We start from the raw sequence: 23639 nt of genomic DNA on the forward strand, positions 1-23639 counted from the left end.
CGTACGTACACACGCACACACATTTGAGAGTGACAGACAAACAGACAGAAAGAGACGACAGACAAGAATGTCTGTAAAACTGTGCATGGGCAAATATGTTCTGCATTATATAGACATGCACGCTTACAAGCTTCAAGTAACGGAGAAAAGAAACGCACACACGCACACACACACACACAATCGAGACAGACAGGTAAAGAATACGTCTGTAAAATTGTGAATGGGCAAATATGTCCTGCATACTATACTGTAGACTTGCGCGCTTAAAGTAAAGGAAAAAAGAAACGCGCGCGCGCACACCCACACACATACACAATTGTGTATGGACAAATGTGTTTTGCATTTTATATTTAAATGGAAAGTGCATCCCGAAAGTCGAGATTAGTCGACTTTGTTTTAATGTTAAAGTATTAAAAATGTACATCGGAAACTTCAGAAACCAAATATTTATGATACGCATCGTTATGCTGATGGAAAAATCAATCATTTGCGCATTTTAATTATGCTGCAGTTAATTGCAAAATAATGAGGTAAGACTAAAGTTTTAATGATGATTAGGATAACTACAGTACAAACGAGGTCGGGCGAGTACCACATGTGAACAACAGCTATTAGCCTGAATTTGAAATCAGGCTGGCACATTAATTTTTACTCTAATTAACGAATATTTTGTATAATTTTTCTGGAGGGAAATTTAATCTTTTGGAATATCTGAAGGAATGTAAAGAAAGAAAGTGCAGAGTCGATTCTTGCATCCAAAATGATACCATAAATATATGGAAAGAAATATATGGAAAGTGGTTTAGAATCGTTAGTATTAGTCGTAGTAAAAACAAGAAGAAAATTATAAGTGTTTGTCCACTAAATGCAACAACAGTTGTTGAAAATTAAAAATACAGAGTGACAAAAATCATAAAAATCCTTTAAGAAATGTGAATAATAATGTTAGAAAAACAGGACTGACTTTGCTGGTTAAAATGAGTAATATTAGGTGCCTAGTGTGGAACTCTGTACTATGAGTCGATTATGTGAGAAGTTTGAAAATTAACAGGAAAGAAGTGTAACTTTCAGGAACCAAGAGAAAGAGCATGATATAGCTGATACTGATACAATATCGGTTAAAGGTGTTCAGAGCAAAAAAAGTTACTTGTTCAGAATGACTAAAAGATTTTGTGAAGATTTTACTTATGTTAGAAAATGTGACTGTGACTGATCTATGTGAACGTACACCTGGAACAAGGGTATAAATTTTGTGGCCATGGTTAATGAATATTTTATGGGGTGATGCGAGAACACAATATAACCATCAGAGGCAAAAGTATAATTAAAGGATACTAAAACATGTCATGAATGGCTGATACTTCCAGCTGAAGAGTTTTGACTGGGGGATGGTCAAGAGATACTGTAAGAGGAGAAAGCTAAAGATAAATGTGGAGATACTGTAAGGGGAGAAAGCTAAAGATAAATGTGGAGATACTGTAAGAGGAGAAAGCTAAAGATAAATGTGGAGATACTGTAAGAGGAGAAAGCTAAAGATAAATGTGGAGACACTGTAAGAGGAGAAAGCTAAAGATAAATGTGAACTAGAGTAAACAAGAGCAGCGTTTTGATGATGGACCAAAGTTAGGAAGATGGATCGATAAATTTTATCGTGTGTGATATAACAGGGAAGTTGATTCGTATAAGTACTTCGGAGTAAATGTGATGGATGATGGTAGGGTGAGGCAAGAGCTGAGGCACAGTCCTTTAATGAAAGATACCCTAAGCAGTCCTTTAATGAAAGGACTGATGAAAGGACTGCTTAGGGTATCTTATTATTGTGGAAGTGAAGCTAGAATGTTGAATACAAGTGGAAGGTTAAGGGTGAGATTATAATGTGAAAAGATTATTTGCGCTATATATGCGAGATAAGTGACGTAAAGGAATTGATAAAAAAAGTTAACGAGTTGTAAACATAGACCAAGGTACTCTGAGAGGGTTTGGTCGTGTGAAAAAGGGGGCTGGGAGGGATTTCTTAACAAAAATGCTATGATAAAAAAAGTACTGGGAGGCAAGAGACCTTTTTGCTATTCATAACGACTTAGAAAGTCTTGAATAAATATCTACGTCTATCTAGCAATCTATCTATCTACAAATACACTTCACGCACTATTTCAGGAGATAATGAACAGAATGTGTGTCAGTAACCACTTCTTCTTCTTTTTCTTTTAACGTGCTTTTATTCCCATTTTTATATGGGGTACGCACGGTGCCTTCTTTTGAAGGACTTTTTGATTTGGCTTTGGGGTAGACCTGTGGTCTCGATCGGCTGCCCTGCCTGACATCGCTTAGACCCCGGTACGTATGTTTCATGTATCATACCCGACCCAACGCCCTTTCTTCCCAGCAGCGAGAAGTTATTGCGCGGGTATGGCGAGAGTTCGAGACGTGTGAGATGTTTGTTATGTTTTTAGAAGGTGTTGTAGTGGCTTTGTTTTGTGTGTGTATTTAGTCTGTAACATCCATTTGCTTTTCAAGCAAACCTATCCGTTGATTACATATATAATCCCGGGATGTCTACACGGATAGCAAAGTGTCTGCCTCTCTTGATCAGCCGGCTGCAGGTTTGAACCCGCGCCACAGACCTCTACGAAGTCCGAAGCTGCTGCTGTAACCGACTGAGCCACCGAGGCTCTGTGTGTCAGTAACCACTGTTCTACTAAATATATATATACATGATATGATATGTATATATATATATATATATATATATATATATATATATATATATATATATATATAACATATATGTATATTGGTTGAGCTTCAGACCGTCATTCGATGGGCAGTTCATTTGATGAAGAGTTAGTTTATTTTTGATATTCATTTCTCGTTAGTATACATCCATCCATACATACATACATACATAGTGGTCTGCACATATACATATGTGTTTGTATACATATATATATAAATTATATATACATATACATATATATATATATATATAAATTATATATATATATATATATATATATATTATAAAGAACGATTTAAAGAACGAGAGAGAGAGAGAGATAATGTGTTTTGAGAAAGTGTTTTGGTACCTGTCTACCCAGGCATGCGTGTATGACTGCAATATCAGTATGACTGAGCATTATCACGTTAAGTGGTAAACGTACTTTATATAATAACAATTCGACCATAAGCTTCAAGTTGCATATTTACTGATATTCAGGAGGTGTATGATATGTAGCTTTCTTTAATCACAAAGCCATTACGTGTTACATTTATTTGTCTTTGTTATAACACTACTTATATCTATCCCTTGGAGCAGAAAATAGTACCCTCTGAACAGAGCAGTAGTTAATAATGATCACTTTTTGCTCTGAACTTTGTGCGAACTTCCTGGAGCTCAGAATATTTATGGTCATCTTGGGAGAGAGAGAGAGAGAGAGAGAGAGAGAGAGAGAGAGAGAGAGAGAGAGAGAGAGAGAGAGAGAGAGACGGGATGATTTGCATTTACTGATATTTGAATACATATTTTATACTAGAAAGGTATTTCATTTTCTGTGTATAATTAATCTTGAATTACAGTGCATTTATTCAACACATTTTTAGAAATATATTTTGCCTTTTTTCATAACTAAAAACAATATATACACTGAAAATGCTGCCACCAGGTCTTTTCACTGTAAAATATAATGACCAGGAATCATGAAATTTCATTTAAAAGGAACAAAGTATACAAAGCAACTTTCTTAATGGTGGCAACTCGTAAAAAATGTATGTTTGCATTACTTTTTCTTAAAGGAACTTTTTCCTTAGTACTCATACATGCAGACATCTGAATATTTTTTTCACACTTTCATAAACAAGTTCCTATATGTGGTGATACGAAGCCTCACAGATTTGAAAACAAAACAAAACTTTTTCTTTGTTATTTAAAACACTAAATACGCTTTATAATTACTCAACAGAATGGTTGATTTTAATTCAACGGTTAATATTCTTAACTCAGGAGCCAGGTCAGAAGATATGCCTTGTTAAATGACAGCGAATTCAGTAAATTGCAATAGATTGACGTTACTTGACATATATCATTTTGCGAATGACTTTCTCGTTTAGCTCTTGCTGCAGGAATGTCCAAATTCAGATGAATGCCTCAGTTTTCAATAATGGGTATTTTCTATTATGTTTCAGATTGGCATGTATTTTAGGAATAAAATTACAGACTCAAATATTTCAAGTGCAACTGAATTACTACCTGTAGTTATTATGTTTTAGCATCGTGTTTACAGTTTAAAACACGACCATTACTGCTCAAATGTCCTTAGTTGACGATAATTAATCCTAATGATGATTTTGTTTAAAACAATGCTAGAAATAAACAGCAACAACAGATTAAAGATTTTTACAGATATTATTACAGAGCGCCAGACATTTTACCAACCATTTTCACCCAGTTCCTTAACAGATGACGTTATTTTAATAACGATTTAATAGTTACAAACAGAACCTAGAGATAGTTATTACTACGCTTGATGAAACCCCAGTCTAACTATAAGAAGTGCAACGAAGTCAATTAACACCAAAAACATATCTCTTTCCGCAGTTACGACTCGAGGGGCCGAGCCAACGCGAAGGCTGGTTCAGGGCGTCAGCAGCAGTGGGGAGACGAGGAAGTTTGGGGACGGAGCCAAAGGGTATGGTTCGACACGTCTACTTCGCCAGCTAATCTCCTCGTCAAAGATGTCAGGGGACAGGACGAAGGGAATTACCGCTGTAAAGTTCATTTCAAGGCCTCACCCTCGTGGTCTCAAAGCATTACCCTTAATATTAGAGGTAAGAATACACTTCTGCATTCACAGACAGCTACGCTCACGTGAGCATATAATCAAATACACACGCATATACACACACATATATATATACATATTTATATATATATATATATATATATATATATATATATATATATATATATATATTTAAATTATATTTAAATTATATATATATATACATATATTTAAATTATATATATATATATATATATATATATATTTAAATTATATATATATATATATATATATATATATATATATATATTATATATATATATATATATATATATATATATATATATATATATATATATATATATATACACACAGTATATATATATGATATAATATACTGTATATATGAGATAAGTCCATAGAAATCTACTCTGCTACGAAGACAGTAACTATTATTACCTGTACATTGATTGCACTAGGAATTCCCCATGGTTTACAATTCTTAGGCATTGTATTCTATCGCGGAGTAACCTCTAGTGAGGTGGGGTTAGGGGAGGGATACGGGGCATAGGGGCGTCGAGAACACCTTGACGATGGAAATGGTGGAAGTGTGTTGTGGTGCCAATGAACACAACTTAATTCAGTTTAGCCTGTTTATTGTGGTGGTAGTAAACAATTAAGCCTGGATATACTGCCCTAAGAAATACTAATGGTTGCGGCCATAGATAAAGTGTACCCCAAGTCCAAGGAAAGCCTATCAATAATTCCAGTCTCCTGACGCCAATGGAAACTTCAACTTTCACTTTAGTGGAAGGTTTAGTGGGGTATTTAATCAATTACCAGGACGAACGTGGAAAGTTAGTGCTTGCAGGTATGGGAAGGGTAAAGTTTGGTTTGGATGAGGTGGCTTGTGCTTTCAGTGTCATGAAGAATCTTAGTAAAAAACATTTATGAGTTAGTTTGAAGTCTGCGTTTGTAGCCCTAAGTTTGGCAGGAAAAACTGCTGTGATAGTGAATGTATAAGATCTAGGAATGGAAAAGAATGAGGTTGAAAAAATACTTTTTTTTAAGAAGACTGAATCTTTGACTCATTGTATCTGAATATTAAGAAGTGTGTGCTGCATGATGTACGTACTAAGGTAAGTGACCTAAGTGACAAATAAAAAAAGAGGGTATGATTGGTAAGCATGAAGTTTCTAGAATAAATGAGATTAGGAGGAGTCCAACGGAAATTTTGTTGAATTGTGATTGTTTAATGAAGAATCGTGTTCCCAAAGAAGAATCATCATGAGTATACTGTATAAAAAAATGGTGAGGAAAATATTGTTAAATGGAAAAGAAAAATACTGGATGTAATGGTTAGAACCAGAGTGGCTGCATATATATCTGATCATTATTGTTTGACATAAGATATATTGAAGCATCAGCTGAAGAGGAAGCGAGAAACATACTGATGTAAATATGATTATTATAAGCTAGTAGCATAAAAAGAAACGAGGAAAATAAATAGGAAGATAGATGAAATATCAGCCAGAACTGAGTGACATAAGAAAGGAGAGGATTAATGTAAGTTGGGAAGGTCTCTTGAATTAAGTGTTGAGGATATAAGGGCGGCAGTTATGAGGTTGAAGAATGGATATATATTATTAATTAAATTTGAGTACAAATAGGATGTTGTGTAATGGTAGTAATAATGTAATAAGTTTTTGGCATGGTTTAGGAGGAAGGTTCTGAATGAATGGGTAAGAGGAATAATTGTCTCATTACATAAAAGTCAAGGTAATAGGCATAGCTATCAAAGTTAATGTGTATAACATGACTCAATATTCGAGGAAAGGTATACTGAATAATAAAGTTTTGACAGAAGGATTAACACGGAAGAACAGAGGAGGTTTGGACATGTAAGGGATGGTGTGGGCTGAGAGAGACTGAAAGTAAAGGTTACATATATGGATGAACGTAGAAATTCTTATGATAAACCTGATAGAAAGTAAATGTAGAAGGTGTTGAGGAAGTATGATTTTGAAGATATTACACTGATTTGGTAGAATATTTATTTTACGTGGACCAACTGGTTATCTAGCAACGAACAGCTGAATCCGAACACCTTATGACGACAAATGAATTTCTATCACCAGAAATAAATTCCTAATTCTTCATTGGCCGGTCGAAGAGTCGTGCTATATCTGTTTAATATCTTTATCACTGGACAGATGTGATATCTGTTTAATATCTTTATGGCTGGAAATGAAAGAAAAGAAAGAAATCGGGTGGGTGCAAAGGAGAGTTTAGGATTATTGTCGTTTGCAGAAGATACAGGACTGAATGGAGATAAGTGAAGAGAAACACAAAACTTATGACACGAATGTTATGATAGTGCATGAAGGGAAGCAGCTAACTCACTGAGGTATTTTGGAATATATATAAAGGATAATGCTAATGAAACGGACGGGATTAAGCAAGACAGGTAGCAGGGTGTATGGAAAAGACTTTGAGTTGACCTGGATTGTTTATGGAAGCAAATGAGGGAACGTTTTAATAAGGAGCGATGTCTGCTTCTCTTACTGAAGTGAACTGTTGATGCTGAATGCAAAGGAATAAAAACGTGGAAATAACTGTTACATCCTATATATGGTGCTAGAATACACGGATACACGAGAAGTGTGGTAAGAAGTTAGCTTACGTGAATCTTGTTTGCAGATGGCTTGGTCATGTGGAAAGGAATTGATGAATGGGGAAAAAATGTTTCAGGAGAAACAGTGGGAGTAAGACCTACAAAGTGATGGGTAAACGTAGTGAAAGAGGTAATGGAAAAGAAGTGCTTTAATATCCGGGGATAGAAGTGATAAGCGCAGTGTACATGTTTAACTTTCTGTGTACTGCAGGTGTATGACGCGGCTAATTTATTATTGGTGTTTTGTCCAGCGGGTTTATCTAGGAATTTAGCAATTTATGACTGTGCCTTTGGACCGATGTTGGTTTCTTCCTAAAGTCAATTCTTATTAGGATAGGCAAATTAATGTTGAAGTATAATTACATGTGTCTGGACATATGATTATCCATAAATATATGCAGGAATAAGCAAGAATCACAATTAGAAAAACAAACTCGGAGTGTATTTCAACATGCCTTTCAGTCTACTTTCAACGGACAACTGATCTGATTTCCTCTACATTCAAATAAAGGTATAAACCTGAGAGTTTTCAAAGAACGTTTGCCTCTTATATTGAATTTCATGCAAAAACCCAAAGACAAAAGTGATATAGACAATGCCTCATGCTTATAATAGGGGGCTTGATTGATTTATAGATTTTACGCAAACATGCCAATCACTGGGGCAACTAAGGCCATTCAGCGCTGAAACGGAAATTGCCAGTAAAAGGTTTGAAAGGTGTAACAGGAGGAAAACCTCGCAGTTGCACTATGAATCAATTGTTTGGAGATGATGGACAATAAGACAGAGGAAAGAGAATATGAACGGAGGTGCAGTAAAAGAAGTGAAAGCAATTGCAGCTAGGGGCCGAATGGACGCTGCAAAGACCCTTAAGTAATGCCTACGTTGCACCGCATGAGGTGCACTGACGGCACTAACCCCCTACGGGGTAATAGGGGGGGGGGGAGGACGGAGAAGATAAGAAAACAACACTGATGCTGTTGGGTTCTTAAATGGTTATCAGAGGGATCACTCGAGAACTATTTAATAAAAGCCTCGAAGAAGCAAAAATGATAATTGCAAGTTTGTGGATGACATTGAAAATGTTCTTTATCACTTAAAAGAGAGCGACGATTAGGTATATGTTCCATTAAGAGGAGGGGACAGCTGTAGGTATGCTGTGCAATGAATGATTAGGATAACAATGGAGATAGAGAAGTCGACAAGTATAAATGGATTAAGTGTACTGTTCAGGGATGAGGTCTAGTTTGAGTGCATACAAGTACATAACTGGAATGAATATTTGTACATTAAACAGTCTACTTAGTAGAAAAAAAAAGCCGTAAGGGGTGAAGAATAGGGAAACTTTTTCGTAAATGTAAGCTAAGAGACATTTTTTTAGAAGGCTTAAAGATAGGTTGCATTGATTAAAGTTACTTATAGGTTTGAAAGAAATAGGAAGTACTCTTTTGATGGAAAATTGTTCAGGTTAAAATTGCATACAAAAAAAGAAAGAAGCTGAGAACCGGAGGCGTGCTGCGGAAATGAAATACATTGAGCCGCTGGTGAATTGGAAAAGTTCAAGCTACAGCCAGTTCCAAAATAGCTGAAGAAGTGATTATTAGGGATATGATGAGGAGGTACGAAAAGTTAGAGCTATGAAAGGTACCGAGATTTTATGGTATTATGAGTGAATTTCCGAGCTTTGGCAGTGATATTTAATTTTCTCTTGCTAGTGAATGCACGTCATCTAAGGAAAAAATGTTTTGGGAGAAAAAAATGAGGCATTCATCCCTTTTTTATAAATGTTAATGCTATCAAAGGGTGGCGGGGGGGGGGGGGTCCTTGGTACCGTGAAATATCTTATAACTGGGAAAGCAGGGTGTCATACGAGGTGCGAAGCAGGAAACTATTTAATTCTAAAGAAAACAAGAAGTGCACAGCGACCATGTGTCAAACAAGAAACTTTTAAAAGAGATCTTAAAGTAATAATAAAAAAGCATATATAATTACAATATATTTGACTGAAAGATCAGAAACGCAATACGGAAGAAGAATGTTTTGGATTATGGTTTTAAACTGTCTAAGTTTTGGAATGAATATAAATTCTGCATTATTACACAAGTAGAAGAATGCTAAACTCCGTATAAGATGATGTGAAATACGTTTCTATTATAAGTGTGGTTATCATCAAGGCTGCTTGCACTTGCCAGAATATAGTGAAAAGAAATGACGGTGGTGTATTGGTAAAGAATGGTTCGTGCTTATTTATTGTCTATGGTTAAAGATTTACCCTATGATGAAATATGAAATTCCAACTAAGAATATTAAAAAATAAAATCACCCAATAACCACCGACGCATAACATCCATTTTCCTGGTGGACATAATCATTAAGTTTCCTATAACGAGAAAATTAACCAAGAAAATGTCAAGAGGAAACGTGTAGATGATGAGTAAAACTACTTGCATGGAAAACAAGGGCATCTTCTGACAAATCTCACTATATCATTGTAATATATGTATTCTTCTCTAAGACATTTGGAAAATAACACATATATTAGCAACATGACACGGCACCAATGATATAGCTTATTTAGGCCTCAAGCCATGGTATTTAGTAAGAAAATTGCTTAATACTCATATTCCTTATTACCTTACTTTACATTTGCCACGTCTAAGTCGCCTGTGTTTCACCTTTTCTTCTAAGCAAATTTTTGGAAAATTGTCTTTTATTTATTTATTCATTTATTTTTCCCTTATCAATTTAATCTGTTTTAACGAACGCTGTTATTTTTATTTTTTTTTTTTCAGCTGCTGTAGTCACAATCATGTCTTGTACCTAAATGAAATGAAAAGCAAAACAATTTTATTTTTCACTTCATTTGACATTTTCCTTAAATAACATGCAATTATAGTGAATATCAAAAAGACTTAGGTTACAAAGGAAACATTTTTCTACACATCATATAATCGCCTCCATTACACCTTCACAGTACCGCGTCATTCTTTTCATCATATTTCACCGTCACAAACACGCATGCACTCCTACACACACACAAACACACACACACATATATATACACACATACATATGCACATACATATATGTATATATACATATATATATATGTATATTTATATACATACATACATATACATATGTATACTGTATATATGTACATACATGTATATATATACATACATATATATATATATATATATATATATATATATATATATATATATATATATATATATATATGTGTGTGTGTGTGTGTGTGTGTGTGTGTGTGTGTGTGTGTGTGTGTGTGTGTGTGTGTGTGTGTGGGCGCTCGCGTGCGGAGATCGGTGCGTGTCTCTTCTTTTATTAAGTATGAAAATTGGGCCCCAAAAAAAAAAAAGAAAAAAAAAACTACCTGCACGTTGATCAGTTCATAAAAGTGCTAACAGCGCATAATTTTGGTGTCAAAAGCCTTTCAGAATTGCATTATGCTTAATATATTATGGCAGTGATAATATATAGCTTCACCATAATTCTTACACCAAACCTTTAGATCCACAAGAAAAATTCTATGTGAATCACAACTACATTAAAAGTAATTTACGACGTTCATCTTCTCTAAAAGCCCTATTAATTACTTGGTTTGACAAGCCCCTCTTTTTCATTCAGTAGGCTGAATCATTCCCTATTTTCGTCTGTTGTGAGTCTGGTTATTAGTAAGTCTGGTTATTATTATATCTATATATATGTACATTTTTTTTTTTGTCGGGCTGACCTTTGGTATAAGGAAATTAGAACTGAATAGGCTTATGAGATGGAAAAGGAGACACTTTATTTCCTATCTCACAATTTTCTTTAGATATCACAGCATTATGAAATGACTGAAAACGAAAGAGCCCGTAAGGAGAGATGCTTTTAGTGATAAGTCCAAAGAATCCTCAGACGGAATTTGAAAAATGAAGGGTCTTTTAAAGATAGGGGAAATATTTTTAAACTTCAGGAGACGTGCAAATAACTGGTCTTTCGATACCCTCTCAGCCAATGAAATGTGTAAGAGATTTATCTACGTCAGTTATTTAAAGTCAAATGTTGTGGATTATAATGGGACATGTTGCAAAGCAGACGAACGCCTATTGTTGTAGTGTAACTCACTGGAAGGAGTAAATGCCAATAATTGAGAAAGGGTCTTTTTACTGACGCCAGCGAAACCACTCAGTATTCTTACTGTGAACTGCTGTCGGGGTAGTAGTCAGCAGTACAACCAGTTCATTGCTGCCTTAGGAATTGCCAATGGTTTTGGTCAAGTAAAATGTACCTTAAGGCTAAGGAGCCTTGTATGGAAATCACCTAATAGCTGACCACATGGGTTTACAGCTCCCCTACCAGTGATTCTAATTACAAAAACCCAGAGAAAGAACAATGTACTGAAATCTTTACAGTTTTGAATGTGGTGAAGAAAGTATGAAGTGCATCATAGCCGATTTATTTACCGAGAGAAAGAGAAGTGTTTTGGCAGTTAGCGAGACAAGTATGAAAAGGCATTTTGGGCAGGGACGGGAAGTGCAAGGAGAGATTTGCTCTTGGGTAAATTAAACTCTCAGATCTAGGAAAGGAGTAATATTTGTGGCGACAGGAAGTTATGACGGATGCGTGAAAGTATTCGAGGATTGTAAGAGTATGATAGCATGTTTAAGGAAAACAATTGATAGTCAGTGAATATAGGCCACGACAGGAAAAGACAGAGTGAAAAGAGTGTTTTACTGATAAGTCTGAATAAAAGCCTTGCTGAATTTAGAGATCATGAAATGCTGTTTGCGTTAGGTCACTTAAATCCAAAAGAGTTATGGCTACGAGATGGCGCATGGAGTAGCAATGAACTTCCTGGTAAAAATGAACCTATGAGGAGTCTTATAGGAATATGCTTTTAAAGGTATTTGATTTATGAGCACCAATGGTCTCCAGAGAAAATATATTAGAAACGGTACCTGGGAATGAAAAAATGGTGAGATGAAGTATATGTTAGATTATGCGAGTACAAGACAGATGGAAAAGTAAGTTGATGGATATAATGGGAAGAAATGTAGTGGCTGGATGCATATATAACCACTATTTAATTATAGCCAAAGTTAAGGGAGATTAAGTTTAAAGTTGGAAAGGGGGGGGGGAGAGACAAAGTAGCTACACATACGAATGTGATATGAAGGAAGCACGTAAAATGTATAAGGTGAAATGGATGAAGGTGCAGAGGTTGAAGGCATATTATAAAGTCTACGTTAAATACAATGACTGGACTATAGAGGAAGCACAAGGGGGGAAAAAGTTTTGAGCCTGGCGATACGGTTATGATAGCTTTCTTGAAAGATAAACAAAGGCGAAGGAAAGACATAGTGCAGGAATACTGGAGGGTGGCTAAGGTGGGCGAGAGGACATGGGTGAGAAAATGATGATACGTACAAAGGGAGAAAGGCCGCTGAAGTGAACAAGGATTTTAGGTTAAAAGAATTTGTTTTCTAAGGAAGTAAATGCAGAGAGATTAGTCAGTAATGAATCTCAGAATCAAAGGTGCAAGTAAAAAAAAAAAAATAAGAATATGAAGAGAATACACTTCTCGGAATATAGAGTATTTCTTTGGTTTGCCAAACATACTGTAGAAGATAAAAGGGAAGCAGAACTGAATGCTGCAGGGATGGAAGTGGTTATTGTAAGAGTGAAATTACTTGTATAAGTGACAACTGAGTATGTGAGGCGAATGAAAACGTAATTGAGTGGCTGATCAGGGCATGTAAAATATGCCTGAAATTGGAGAACGTTTCTACAAAATGGCCTGTGAGGAGCAATTGTTCTTAAGTATAAAAGTAAAGGGACTGAAGTAATTTAGCTACATAAAATATCTTAGTAAACCATAAAAGTCTAAGGTGGGATTTTAACTGAGATAATAATAGTGATGATAAATGGTTTGATATGAGGAAAATTGTGTGGATTTGGTGCTTGTTTTGAAACAGTTACGTGATAATTTTAATGTAAGAGGACAATACTATATGTGCCATACAGATGCTAGTATTCCATGCATCATTTTTTAAATTTTAGTGTCCATTTTTGCTAGTGTTGTAACCAGGGGTGTGACTGGTTTGATGTAAAAGCTGGTCTGAGAAAGGGTTTTGTTTAGCCTGGTGACTTTTTACTATCTTTACTTATGAAGTGATGTGAGAAGCCAAGGAAATCGAAGTAGAGGCAGCTGCAAAGTTCTGTGATAAGAATATGGATGGTGAATCAGACGTGGAAACTCTGATGTTTACAGATGAAGCATTATTGGCAGCGAAGAGAAATTGTCTAATCTGACAAAAATCTTTTAAAAGTTTTTGCAAGAGGAGGAGGCAGAGTAAATGTGAGCAAGTGCAAGGTTATACAGTTGAATTAAAAACAAGAATGAAGAGAAATGGATGGTGGCTTAATAACAGCAGTTGTTTCAAACTGGTATTTGTATTTAGGAGTAAATATATCAGACGAACCAGGAGAGTATCAGCATGGGTAAAAAAAAAAAAATAAACACGGTGGAATGTATGAAGAGATTATTGAGCCAACTATCCTTTGCGGAAATTAAATGCGGATGGATTGCTTGTATAGTATATGTGGAAGACGAATAAGCGAAAGGAAGGAAAACAGTTTTAGAAAAGGTTAGCGTAAGTAAAAAGGTGAGTCATGTGGCAAGTATGGAAAATGATAGGTTGGTGAATGATTGTACTAATCAGAGGTGCCATTAAGGAAAGAGGAGGTACAGATGGAATGAAATTGGTGTAAGAAAGGACAAAAATTACCTTCTAGAAAGCTAAATTGCATGCAAGCATGTTGTGCATGCGTATGAAATGCTAATTTTTTAGACTTGCAACAGGACAACAGGAGGTTTATCCACGAATCAGCATTTAGCACATGAATGATTGTCACGATCACTGTCTTGTCTTTTCTCTGGAAACATTCTATTTGACAATAGTATATTCAACGGGACAATAAAAACAATATCCACTTTAGATTATCTAAGTTTCTTTCCATTACCTGCTTATATCGTCTGATTAAGGAATGTTAGGCAAACAATTTTACCTTCAGAAGTAATATTTTAAACATGGTGTAAGCATTAGGACAAAAATGTGTAATGGGTAAAAGTAAAGATTTTATTGAAATTGATATAATTATCCCCAAGATACAAAAAACAGATACCGGTAGAAGAATAATTTGAGCAAAAACGAATGCAATTCTGTGTAGGGGAGTTTAGTTCAATTATAAGCAGGGCATTCCACGGGATAGTGGGAGGAAAATGGTGTTCAAATTTCACCATTGTTTTTCTGTTTGTTCCGAAAATTGATGATCAATGGGAGCATTTAAAAATGAGAAAGATTCGTTGGTTCGTCTCTCACGTTCTAAGGAGCGTCCCCAGATACCGTAATTGTACGTGATCTATAAACTAGTTTCTTAGGTAACATATCATCAAAGGTATACCATTCGCCTATGGAAGTTCCCGAAAAGACAGGAGCGTTTATCTTTTCTATACAGAGCAGTAGATGAAAGGAACAAATAGTATAGAATGAAATCCTACACATTTATAAAAACAAAAATATAATCACCTGTAGTGGTTCTAACAATGTTTTTCAGAACATAGAGTTAAGGTTATAAAAAACTATTTGAAATTCATATACAGAAATCTCTCATAATATAATTCTCTCTCTCTCTCTCTCTCTCTCTCTCTCTCTCTCTCTCTCTCTCTCTCTCTTATCGGTTTGTATTATACGCAGTAAATTGAAGAATTTCATCGCGCTCTAACTTTTTTCTCCTTTTTTTCCCGCAGATCCTCCAGGATTCCCCCGAATCCAAGATGAATCCGGGAGACGTCTTGAGGGTCCAATAGGGCCTTACGAAGACAGCTCAACCATACGAATGATGTGTCTCAGCTCGGGAGGTGAGAGATGACACTGTTGATAATGTCTTTCCGCAACCAAGTAGAGTTCACATCATACGTCACACGCCTTCATCTCCTTTCCGTTTTGCATAGAAAACGGACTGATTTCTTAATTCTTATAAATGAGCATTGCGCCCAATGTAGAATTCCCATTGTAATTCTGATTCTAAAAACAGCTTAATTTTTTTATTAGGGAGGTGAACGATGGCTATAAATTAGATACTTAGCAAATGTTATTTTAATGACCGTGGGCTTTGTAGATCTTCGTTATCTCCCAAGGCACTAAATTATAATTATATAATCTCTGTTTATGACGTCAAAACTGCATTCGTGATTACATTGTCAATGTATGAACATTTATTTGATTAACAAACTATTGAAATTTAATCTAGGATTCTTTCATGCATGAGTTGAGAGGCTGTTAGTAATATTGCCAATCTGCGATGGCAGAATATAATTGCTGAAAAAACTGCGTTGGATCGTATGTTATAATTGAAATTTATCAGACTTCTCTATATTAATCAAGGAATCTACATATAAAGTTGCATCTAAAATCAAGATAAATATGCTTATGGCTTCTAATTAAAATTGGGCCTTGGAAAACAAGGTAAAAAACATAAAGCATTGCCTCCGACACGCTGACGTCAAATGAAGATTGGAAACCTTTAATTATCATAATTACTGAGATCCAGATAGAAATAAATATTATAACTTTTGCCTTAGAATTGATATCTGAATTACAAAAAAAAATGGTCAAGGTAAAATATATTATTCAGTGGAATATAATTACAGACTACGAAATATTATCCGAATCCTAGAAATACCAGGAATGAGGAGATTACGGACGATAATTACTAGATTTGAACTATAACGATGAATGGATGCATTCGTTGACAAGGAGGAGGAGGAGGAGGAGGAGGAGGAGGAGGAGGAGGAGGAGGAGGAGGAGGAGGAGGACCTAAGAACAAGATTTGTCCAAAGAACAATAGATGGAAATACGATCTCACCCATACGCAACAAGTCCAATATAAAAGACGAGACCACAAACCACATAGCAAGCGAATGTCCGGCGCTTGCACAGAACCAGTACAAAAAGAGGCATGATTCAGTAGTACAAGCCCTCCACTGGACCCCTGTGCAAGAAACACCAGTTAACTTGCAGTAATAAGTGGTACGAACATCAACCTGAGGGAGTGACAGAAAACGATCAGGCAAAGATCCTCTGGGACCATGGTATCAGAACAGATAGGGTGATACGTACCAATAGACCAGACTTGACGCTAATTGACAAAATCAAGAAGAAAGTATCACTCATTGATGTGGCAATACCATGGGACACCAGAGTAGATGAGAAAGAAAGAGAAAATTGATAAGTATCAAGACCTGTAAATAGACACAAGAAGGACATATGTATGGGATACGCCAGTGGAAATTGTACCCATAATCACAGGAACACTAGGCGCGATCCCAAGTTCCCTGAAAAGGAACATGGAAAAACTAGAAGCCTAAGTAGCACCACGACCCATGCAGAAGAGCGTGCTATTAGAAACAGCGCACATAGTGAGAAAAGTGATGGACTCCTACGGAGGCAGGATTCAATCTGCAAACCCACACTAAAAAAACATCCAGTCGAATAGGATGACTGTAGTCGAAAAAAAAAAATAAAATAATAATATTAATAACAATAATAATACATGGCTGTAGGATAAAAGAATTGGTGAGTTAACAAGGAAAGGGCTTTTAGCAAATTGAGCATAACCCCCACAAGCTACCCTTCAGCCAAGAGAACTAAATAGCCTTTATATGTGCATATACAGGGGGAAAGATAGGACGGTGATAGGCTGATGAAAAGAACATATGATTTAAAAGTGCTATGAGGGAGCGAGGTAATGAAGACTAAGAAAGGGTTGGATAAATAGGGTAAAAGAGGTGTAGAAAAGGAGGGCTTATTTCAGGGGAGAGCGAGAATGTATGCAAGATAGTGTGATTTATGCAGTGCGTGTAGAGAGTTTAAATGCGCTGATGATTAACCCTTTTTATAGGTGTATGAAGAGGATGATAAAAGTTGTATTTTGTTTTTTCAAGCCAGCTTTTTTCAGGGGGAACTGGTCTACACACACACACACAGTGTGTGTATGTGAGTGCATGTTTATAGTAAACAATTTTCATGAGGAATGGAGTATCATGTAAACCACTGTTTTCAATGCTATAAAAAGCCTTTATTTTTATTAAATGTTACATCTTTAAGGTTGTGTAGGAGAATAGCGAAAGAACGAGGACATCTCTGATACTACGAAGAATTGAAATAATGTTATTGTCCTTGTCCACTACCTAATGCCATTCAAATATGGTAAACAAACGAAGCCCCAGCCAGGCTCACCGGGAACATTAAAGATGAAACCTCACAAAGCTGCAGATTTTTGGCTGCACTACCATTTCCTACGCGTAAATACGGACGCCAGGATGCCAAAAGATGCCAGAAAATGTGCCAGCGTGACAACTCCGTACCTTCAGATCCTATAAATATTTTTCAATATTTTTATATGATGGTCAAGCGCGTCATTTCTTAATTTTTCAGTTGTTTTCTTTTTTGACTGCAATAGTTGATGACACTGTAAACATTTTTACATATCATATACATCAAAAAACATTGAAATGCACAAAGCATACAGCACTGACGCTTAGCCATGATTGCTCTTTCAAAAGATACCAGAGAATATTGAGTAGAGCTTTTAAGAACTGTGATCTGGACTGCAACAGAAACGTTTATCCTTCCAATATATTTATAAATAACTAACAAAACAATGCCTGAAAAAATTTGCGTAAATCAAGAACAGCTCACCCACAAGCAGCCTACAAGAGGAGGAGAACAGAATACCGACAAAATTTTACAAGTAACTGTACATGTATAAACATACCAGGCCAGGGCACACGTCCCTACAAACGCTGGAAAAGAGATACTGTACCTGTGAATATTTATAAGAGCACAAATGTGAACGCGAAGGCACAATCAAGAAAAATCTAGGAAGGCAATATCCACAACGTCGAGATGATGGAACGCAGGAATCTCTGAGCGGCACAAAAATTTATCATCAGAGGGTACAAGTCGACATACAGAGAGAGAGAGAGAGAGAGAGAGAGAGAGAGAGAGAGAGAGAGAGAGAGAGAGAGAGAGAGAGAGAGAAGAATTTCTGGGCAACTCTTTTCGCCATGGTGATAATACCTTTGTTCACAAATGTGGTGAAAACAGCAATAAGACAAATTACTGTATGAATGAGCATAACATACAGCATCGGATTCAGTGTTCGGGCAATGGTTTAGTGGCATTATTCCCAAAATATACCGTTTTCGGAAGTGGCCATGTGCTTTAGATGTGAGCCACCGGTTTATTCACTGATGCCTACTTCATTTGTTTTCCTGACGCTTTCCTCATAATGAATGCATTACAATAACATAATTCAAATAAATGTCCGATGGTACAGCGACCAGTCATACAGAAGAACAACGAAAGGATTTTGTTCGAATTAACAATTTGTGAATAGGTATGGTGAACTTTTTTTTTTCAAAAATATCACCTTTCTGTTCTAAGGAGCCATTGAATTAGTATCTATTTTTACGCTTTCCCCAAATCAAAAGGGCACGAGATGAGTCTTGAAATTTTTAAAATTCATTTTTTAATAAACAAAGCCATGATATTATTTAATGTATTATAAATTACTTTTAATAAAACGCAATGAATATGGTAACAGTCGAAAAAAGGGTTCGTTCTCGCAGTTAGTTTACGTAAAAAAAAAAAAAAACGTGTTATAACCATGCTCCTCTGTTGAAGAACATGTCAGTTTGTGAAGAAGATAAAAGCAAGCCTAGGTAAGAGAAGAACTGCCAGATGCAGGCCAGAATAACAAATGAGAGAAACGAGCAATTAAAGAAACAAGTCACATACAGGAACAGTTAATAGTCATGGTCTTCTTTAACCTTGTTAGAATCAAAGCCCATTACATAGACCTGAAGAATGTTCTAAAGTTTTGCAGGAAAGACAATGAAGGTCCTGGAGTTCTTAAAATGACAGTGAAATGTCCAGAGCAGTATGGCAGACGATGGTCTCTAATCCTTGCATCTTAACTTACAAACATTACACATTAAAATATGATTAATGATCACAAGTGAAAAGTTTTAAAAATTAAACACGAAAACAACGAATAAGTTTTGAAGCATTGATGACATTTGTCAATTGATTAAAATATTGAAAAGCCTCTTCAGAATTTTAAGACCTTTCTCGTGCATCTACTGAGAAAAACAATCTAGGAGGCATGTGATTCATGGTGACAGATAGATAACAAGAATATGAAAATTAAACACTGCTTGCCGTAAAAGGCCTTTGAAATATTTTTTTCTATCTGGTCTGTTAACGATTTCCAATTAATAGTTAATTTAATGGTGTTTGTAGCATGCTGTTAGCATTACGATTTCCCTTAGCAATTCTGTAAATTTTGTTAACTTCCCGACAGTTTTCCGTAATGATTTAATATTTCTTTTGGGAGAGATTACATCGACAAACGCTGACTTTGACATGCTTATTAGTCTTCCTGTCAACATAAATCTTCAAAACAAGGTTGGTTTTACGCCAGAATAGTTATGTTCTGTATGGGATAGAACACTCAACATTTTTTTTTTTGACTGATTCTACTTTATAGGATGAGGTTCAACATTTACTTCATCATTTACAGCGAAAATAATTTTCTGATATTAGACTACAGACAATATATTGATATATTAACGATAAAACCATAATTATTTCAGAACATCTATTCAAATGGGATTCAGTTCCTAAGTGACATTAAGTAGAGTCCCTAATCCTGTGGAAAAACCCAAGTTTTTCATGATCTAAATCAGTGTCACTCCATAGATGTCATTATGGTGAAATATGCTTCGTAGTCAGTAGATTGTGCGATAGTGTGTTTGTAGTGATCTAGCATAGGTTAATCTCATCCCATTCATGAACATAAGCCCTCTGGAGGTTAACAAGATGAACTAATTTAATCAAAATAAAATATTGTATAATAAACAAAAGGTCACGATTATTTCTGCTAGTACTTAAAACATTTGGAAACTGTCATACAGTGCTTTTCATGTAAATGAATAGCACTGAGTTGTCTCATAGCATTATACAAAATTGAACTCATAAGGTGACATAATACAGAATTAGACAACTGTTCAAGATACGATCTATAAAAACAGACAAATATGAATTTATATCTTCAGTAACAATTAATTTTACATTAAAATACATTATTTGTAGAAAGCATTGTGAGGTAATTTTCAAATATGTTATGTTGAGCATTAGCAGTAATTAACCTGGCCTTAAAGTGAATGTGCCAGTACAGATGAAACTGATACAGATTTTCGTTGTATTATAAAGATTACTGAATATACATACAAAAAGATACACACACACAAACACACACACATATACTGTATATATATATATATATATATATATATATATATATATATATATATGTGTGTGTGTGTGTGTGTGTGTGTGTATATGTGTGTGTGTGTTATAAAATAATCAACACACAATCACATGTGGAACAGAAATTTCTGATTCACATCAGAATCGAACCCAAGTCTTTCAATTGAAAGGCAAGGGCGCTGCCCACTAGGCCATACAAGTCATAAAAGAAGTTGGAACCTGAGGGCAACTGCACCCACGGAATCACCTGGGCAAGCTAACTGCTTGCATACCAGAGAGTTTTCCCCAACTTCCTGACTCAGCAATGCCCCAATTGACAGCATTTCATTCGAATTATCCTTCCGGAGTGAATAAGATAGAAATAATCAACATACAACCACGTGTGGAACAGAAATAAATTTCTGACTCACATCAGGATCGAACCCAGGTCTTTCAACTGAAAGGCAAGGGCGCTGCCCACTAAAAGAAGTTGGAATATGAAGGCAACTGCACCCAAGGAATATGTGTGTGTGTGTGTGTGTGTGTGTGTGTGTGTGTGTGTGTGTGTGTGTGTGTATGGCATAACGAACTATATTACTCTGTATCTGTATTTATTAATACAAACTTCTGCCCGTACACTCGCTTAAAGTTTAGAATACTTTATTACAAGAGAATTACTTCTCTCCATACGGACGTCAATGCCAATCCCTAGGAGGAACCGCGTCTCCCGAAGCACCTCATTTCGGAGCTCCGAACTTTCGCTGAACCATGTCCTAATGAGATATTAGTCACTCACGGCCAATTAACATATCAAGCGCTTCTGCCGAGAGCAATCTGCAAGCAATATCAGGGATTCTCCGCTTCCTTTGAAACGAATCATCAAGAATCCGTCTCGAATTGCTAAAACATTTTATCTTCCTCGCTTATAACTTATGCGCCGCAGCCATTTTAGGCAACTGCACGCTGTTTCATTCCGGATGCAGGAAGCTGTTCGCGTTAGGTTTATTATGGGTTCTGATATATTCTTGCATTTCGCTTAAATATGTTTTGTATTAGATGACTCTCGAATGTATTTCCTATTTATATATTTAATTATTTCCTATTTATTATTTTTTTATTAGTCACTTAAGAAATACATTTTCAATCGCTGTAATGAAAGAATTTGTTTTATGGTTAGATATTTTAATAAGAAATGTTATTGCAACTTCATATTCTATTTTATAATAAAACATTTAAAAACCAGGCTTTAATGACAGATTTCCTGATTCAACAATAGAAGCAGCGATACCTGCATAGCTCATGAATGAGAATGATTGTCTGACCTGCAGACGCGTGACGTTTGGCTATAAGAACGTATGGGCCTTTTAGTCTATATTTAAAAAAGTTGTGTGTGGTTTCCTTGGGGAAGTCTAGGGGAGTTATTTCCAAGTGATAGGGTATCTTCAAGATGATACCAAGAGTCTCGTCCACTGGTACGGTAACAAATAAACTCCCAAAGTAAAATGGAGTGATAGTCGATTGGTCAGGGTGTAGGGCTCAAGACTGCACAGTGGGGGGTGAGTCTACAGAGGTTTTTTGAATGATTTATGTTAGGGTGTAAGGAGTTTCCAAATTCCAGTTCCTGAGTAAGAACCCAACTTAAGGCCTGATGAAAAACCTGAATGACATCATTAAAAAGACCAGTCAAGTTATTGTTACTATCAACTTCCTCTTGATCATGATAATTTGCCACGAGGCTACTCCCACGGCAGTGTGAAGCTGCACAAGATTTCAACTCCATATGCTCCTTAACTTCAAAGGTGTAAGCACCTACATATAATATGCCTATGGTCTTCAACAGACGCATTGCCCTTATGCCCCCAGCAAGAATTCGTCAACATTGCGGCAACCTCCTCCGCCTGTGGCTTTTGAACACCGTTTGTAAGAATTACCTCATATAAATTATGATTTGTAAACTTCTGGGTGCAGAGTTAAGCGCGTCAATGACAAAAGCAATGCCCGCGGGAACCAACCTATCTTTATGGCTAACATGAAGATAAATTTATTGCTGTGAGAGTGATCATTCCGAATGGTTGAATGCAAACTGCCCAAACAGTCACAGATCTATGTCTACAGTCACCCCAGTTAGATCAGATCCTTGGTGATGAGGAACAGAATGAATCCAGGTGGAGATGTTCCTACGAAAAATGTCTGATGGTATGTACTTCAGGGAATGGAGTGTAAATGAAACGGGAGGTACCTGCGAGTGGCTGCATCTGTGATTTGTTGTGCTTGGAAAACGATACGCGTTGGCTGTGCAAAGTACTGAAAAATATAGTTGATATTTGGAAAGTGTAAATGAAAATAGCGTTTCTCGTCAATAAGTATTCTTGGAACTTGGATGTTGTTAATACTTCAAATCCAAAGAATATATTCATGCTCCCTTAAGATGAAGAAATTGGTAAAACGTTCTTTTATATAATATGATATTACCTTTGTAATTAAGACAAGCGTCTTTGATAAATAGAAGTCAGGAATAAAATACAACAAAAAGTGAAGCGAAAAAGAAAATTTAAGAATACAGTCACTTTTCACCTGTAAACGTGTACATAAAAAGAGAAAAGAAATGCTAGAATAAACTAACTAAATTAGCTGTTTAGGGAAGGAAGGGGAGAGTGCGTGTCATGCATTACCAGAACAAAAGGGATGGTTATGAATAGTATAAAAGTTGATGAATAAGGTAATAAAGGACGGAGAGTATAAAATTAGGTGTGATATGTTAAAAATCAAGGAGCGCATTTGTGCAAGAACGTTAGGTGGACA

The 23639-nt window shown here is 35.9% G+C and overlaps 1 protein-coding gene and 1 long non-coding RNA gene across 3 annotated transcripts in view; one reads left to right on the top strand and one right to left on the bottom strand.

Annotated features, from left to right (window-relative positions):
- The window catches only part of LOC136849041 (uncharacterized), a 521318-nt gene that overhangs the window by 344493 nt on the left and 153186 nt on the right, over positions 1–23639 (bottom strand). The window lies entirely within an intron of this gene.
- LOC136849039 (uncharacterized) overlaps positions 1–23639 on the top strand; it is a 465615-nt gene that overhangs the window by 246322 nt on the left and 195654 nt on the right. For both annotated transcript variants that reach the window (XM_067121930.1, XM_067121931.1), the window contains exons 4-5: positions 4595–4824; positions 15272–15382. In XM_067121930.1, the coding sequence (XP_066978031.1) occupies positions 4595–4824; positions 15272–15382 (341 nt within the window). The remainder of the gene's footprint in view (positions 1–4594; positions 4825–15271; positions 15383–23639) is intronic.

Source organism: Macrobrachium rosenbergii, chromosome 20 (assembly GCF_040412425.1).
Source record: "Macrobrachium rosenbergii isolate ZJJX-2024 chromosome 20, ASM4041242v1, whole genome shotgun sequence".
In the NCBI taxonomy this organism is placed as follows: domain Eukaryota; kingdom Metazoa; phylum Arthropoda; class Malacostraca; order Decapoda; family Palaemonidae; genus Macrobrachium; species Macrobrachium rosenbergii.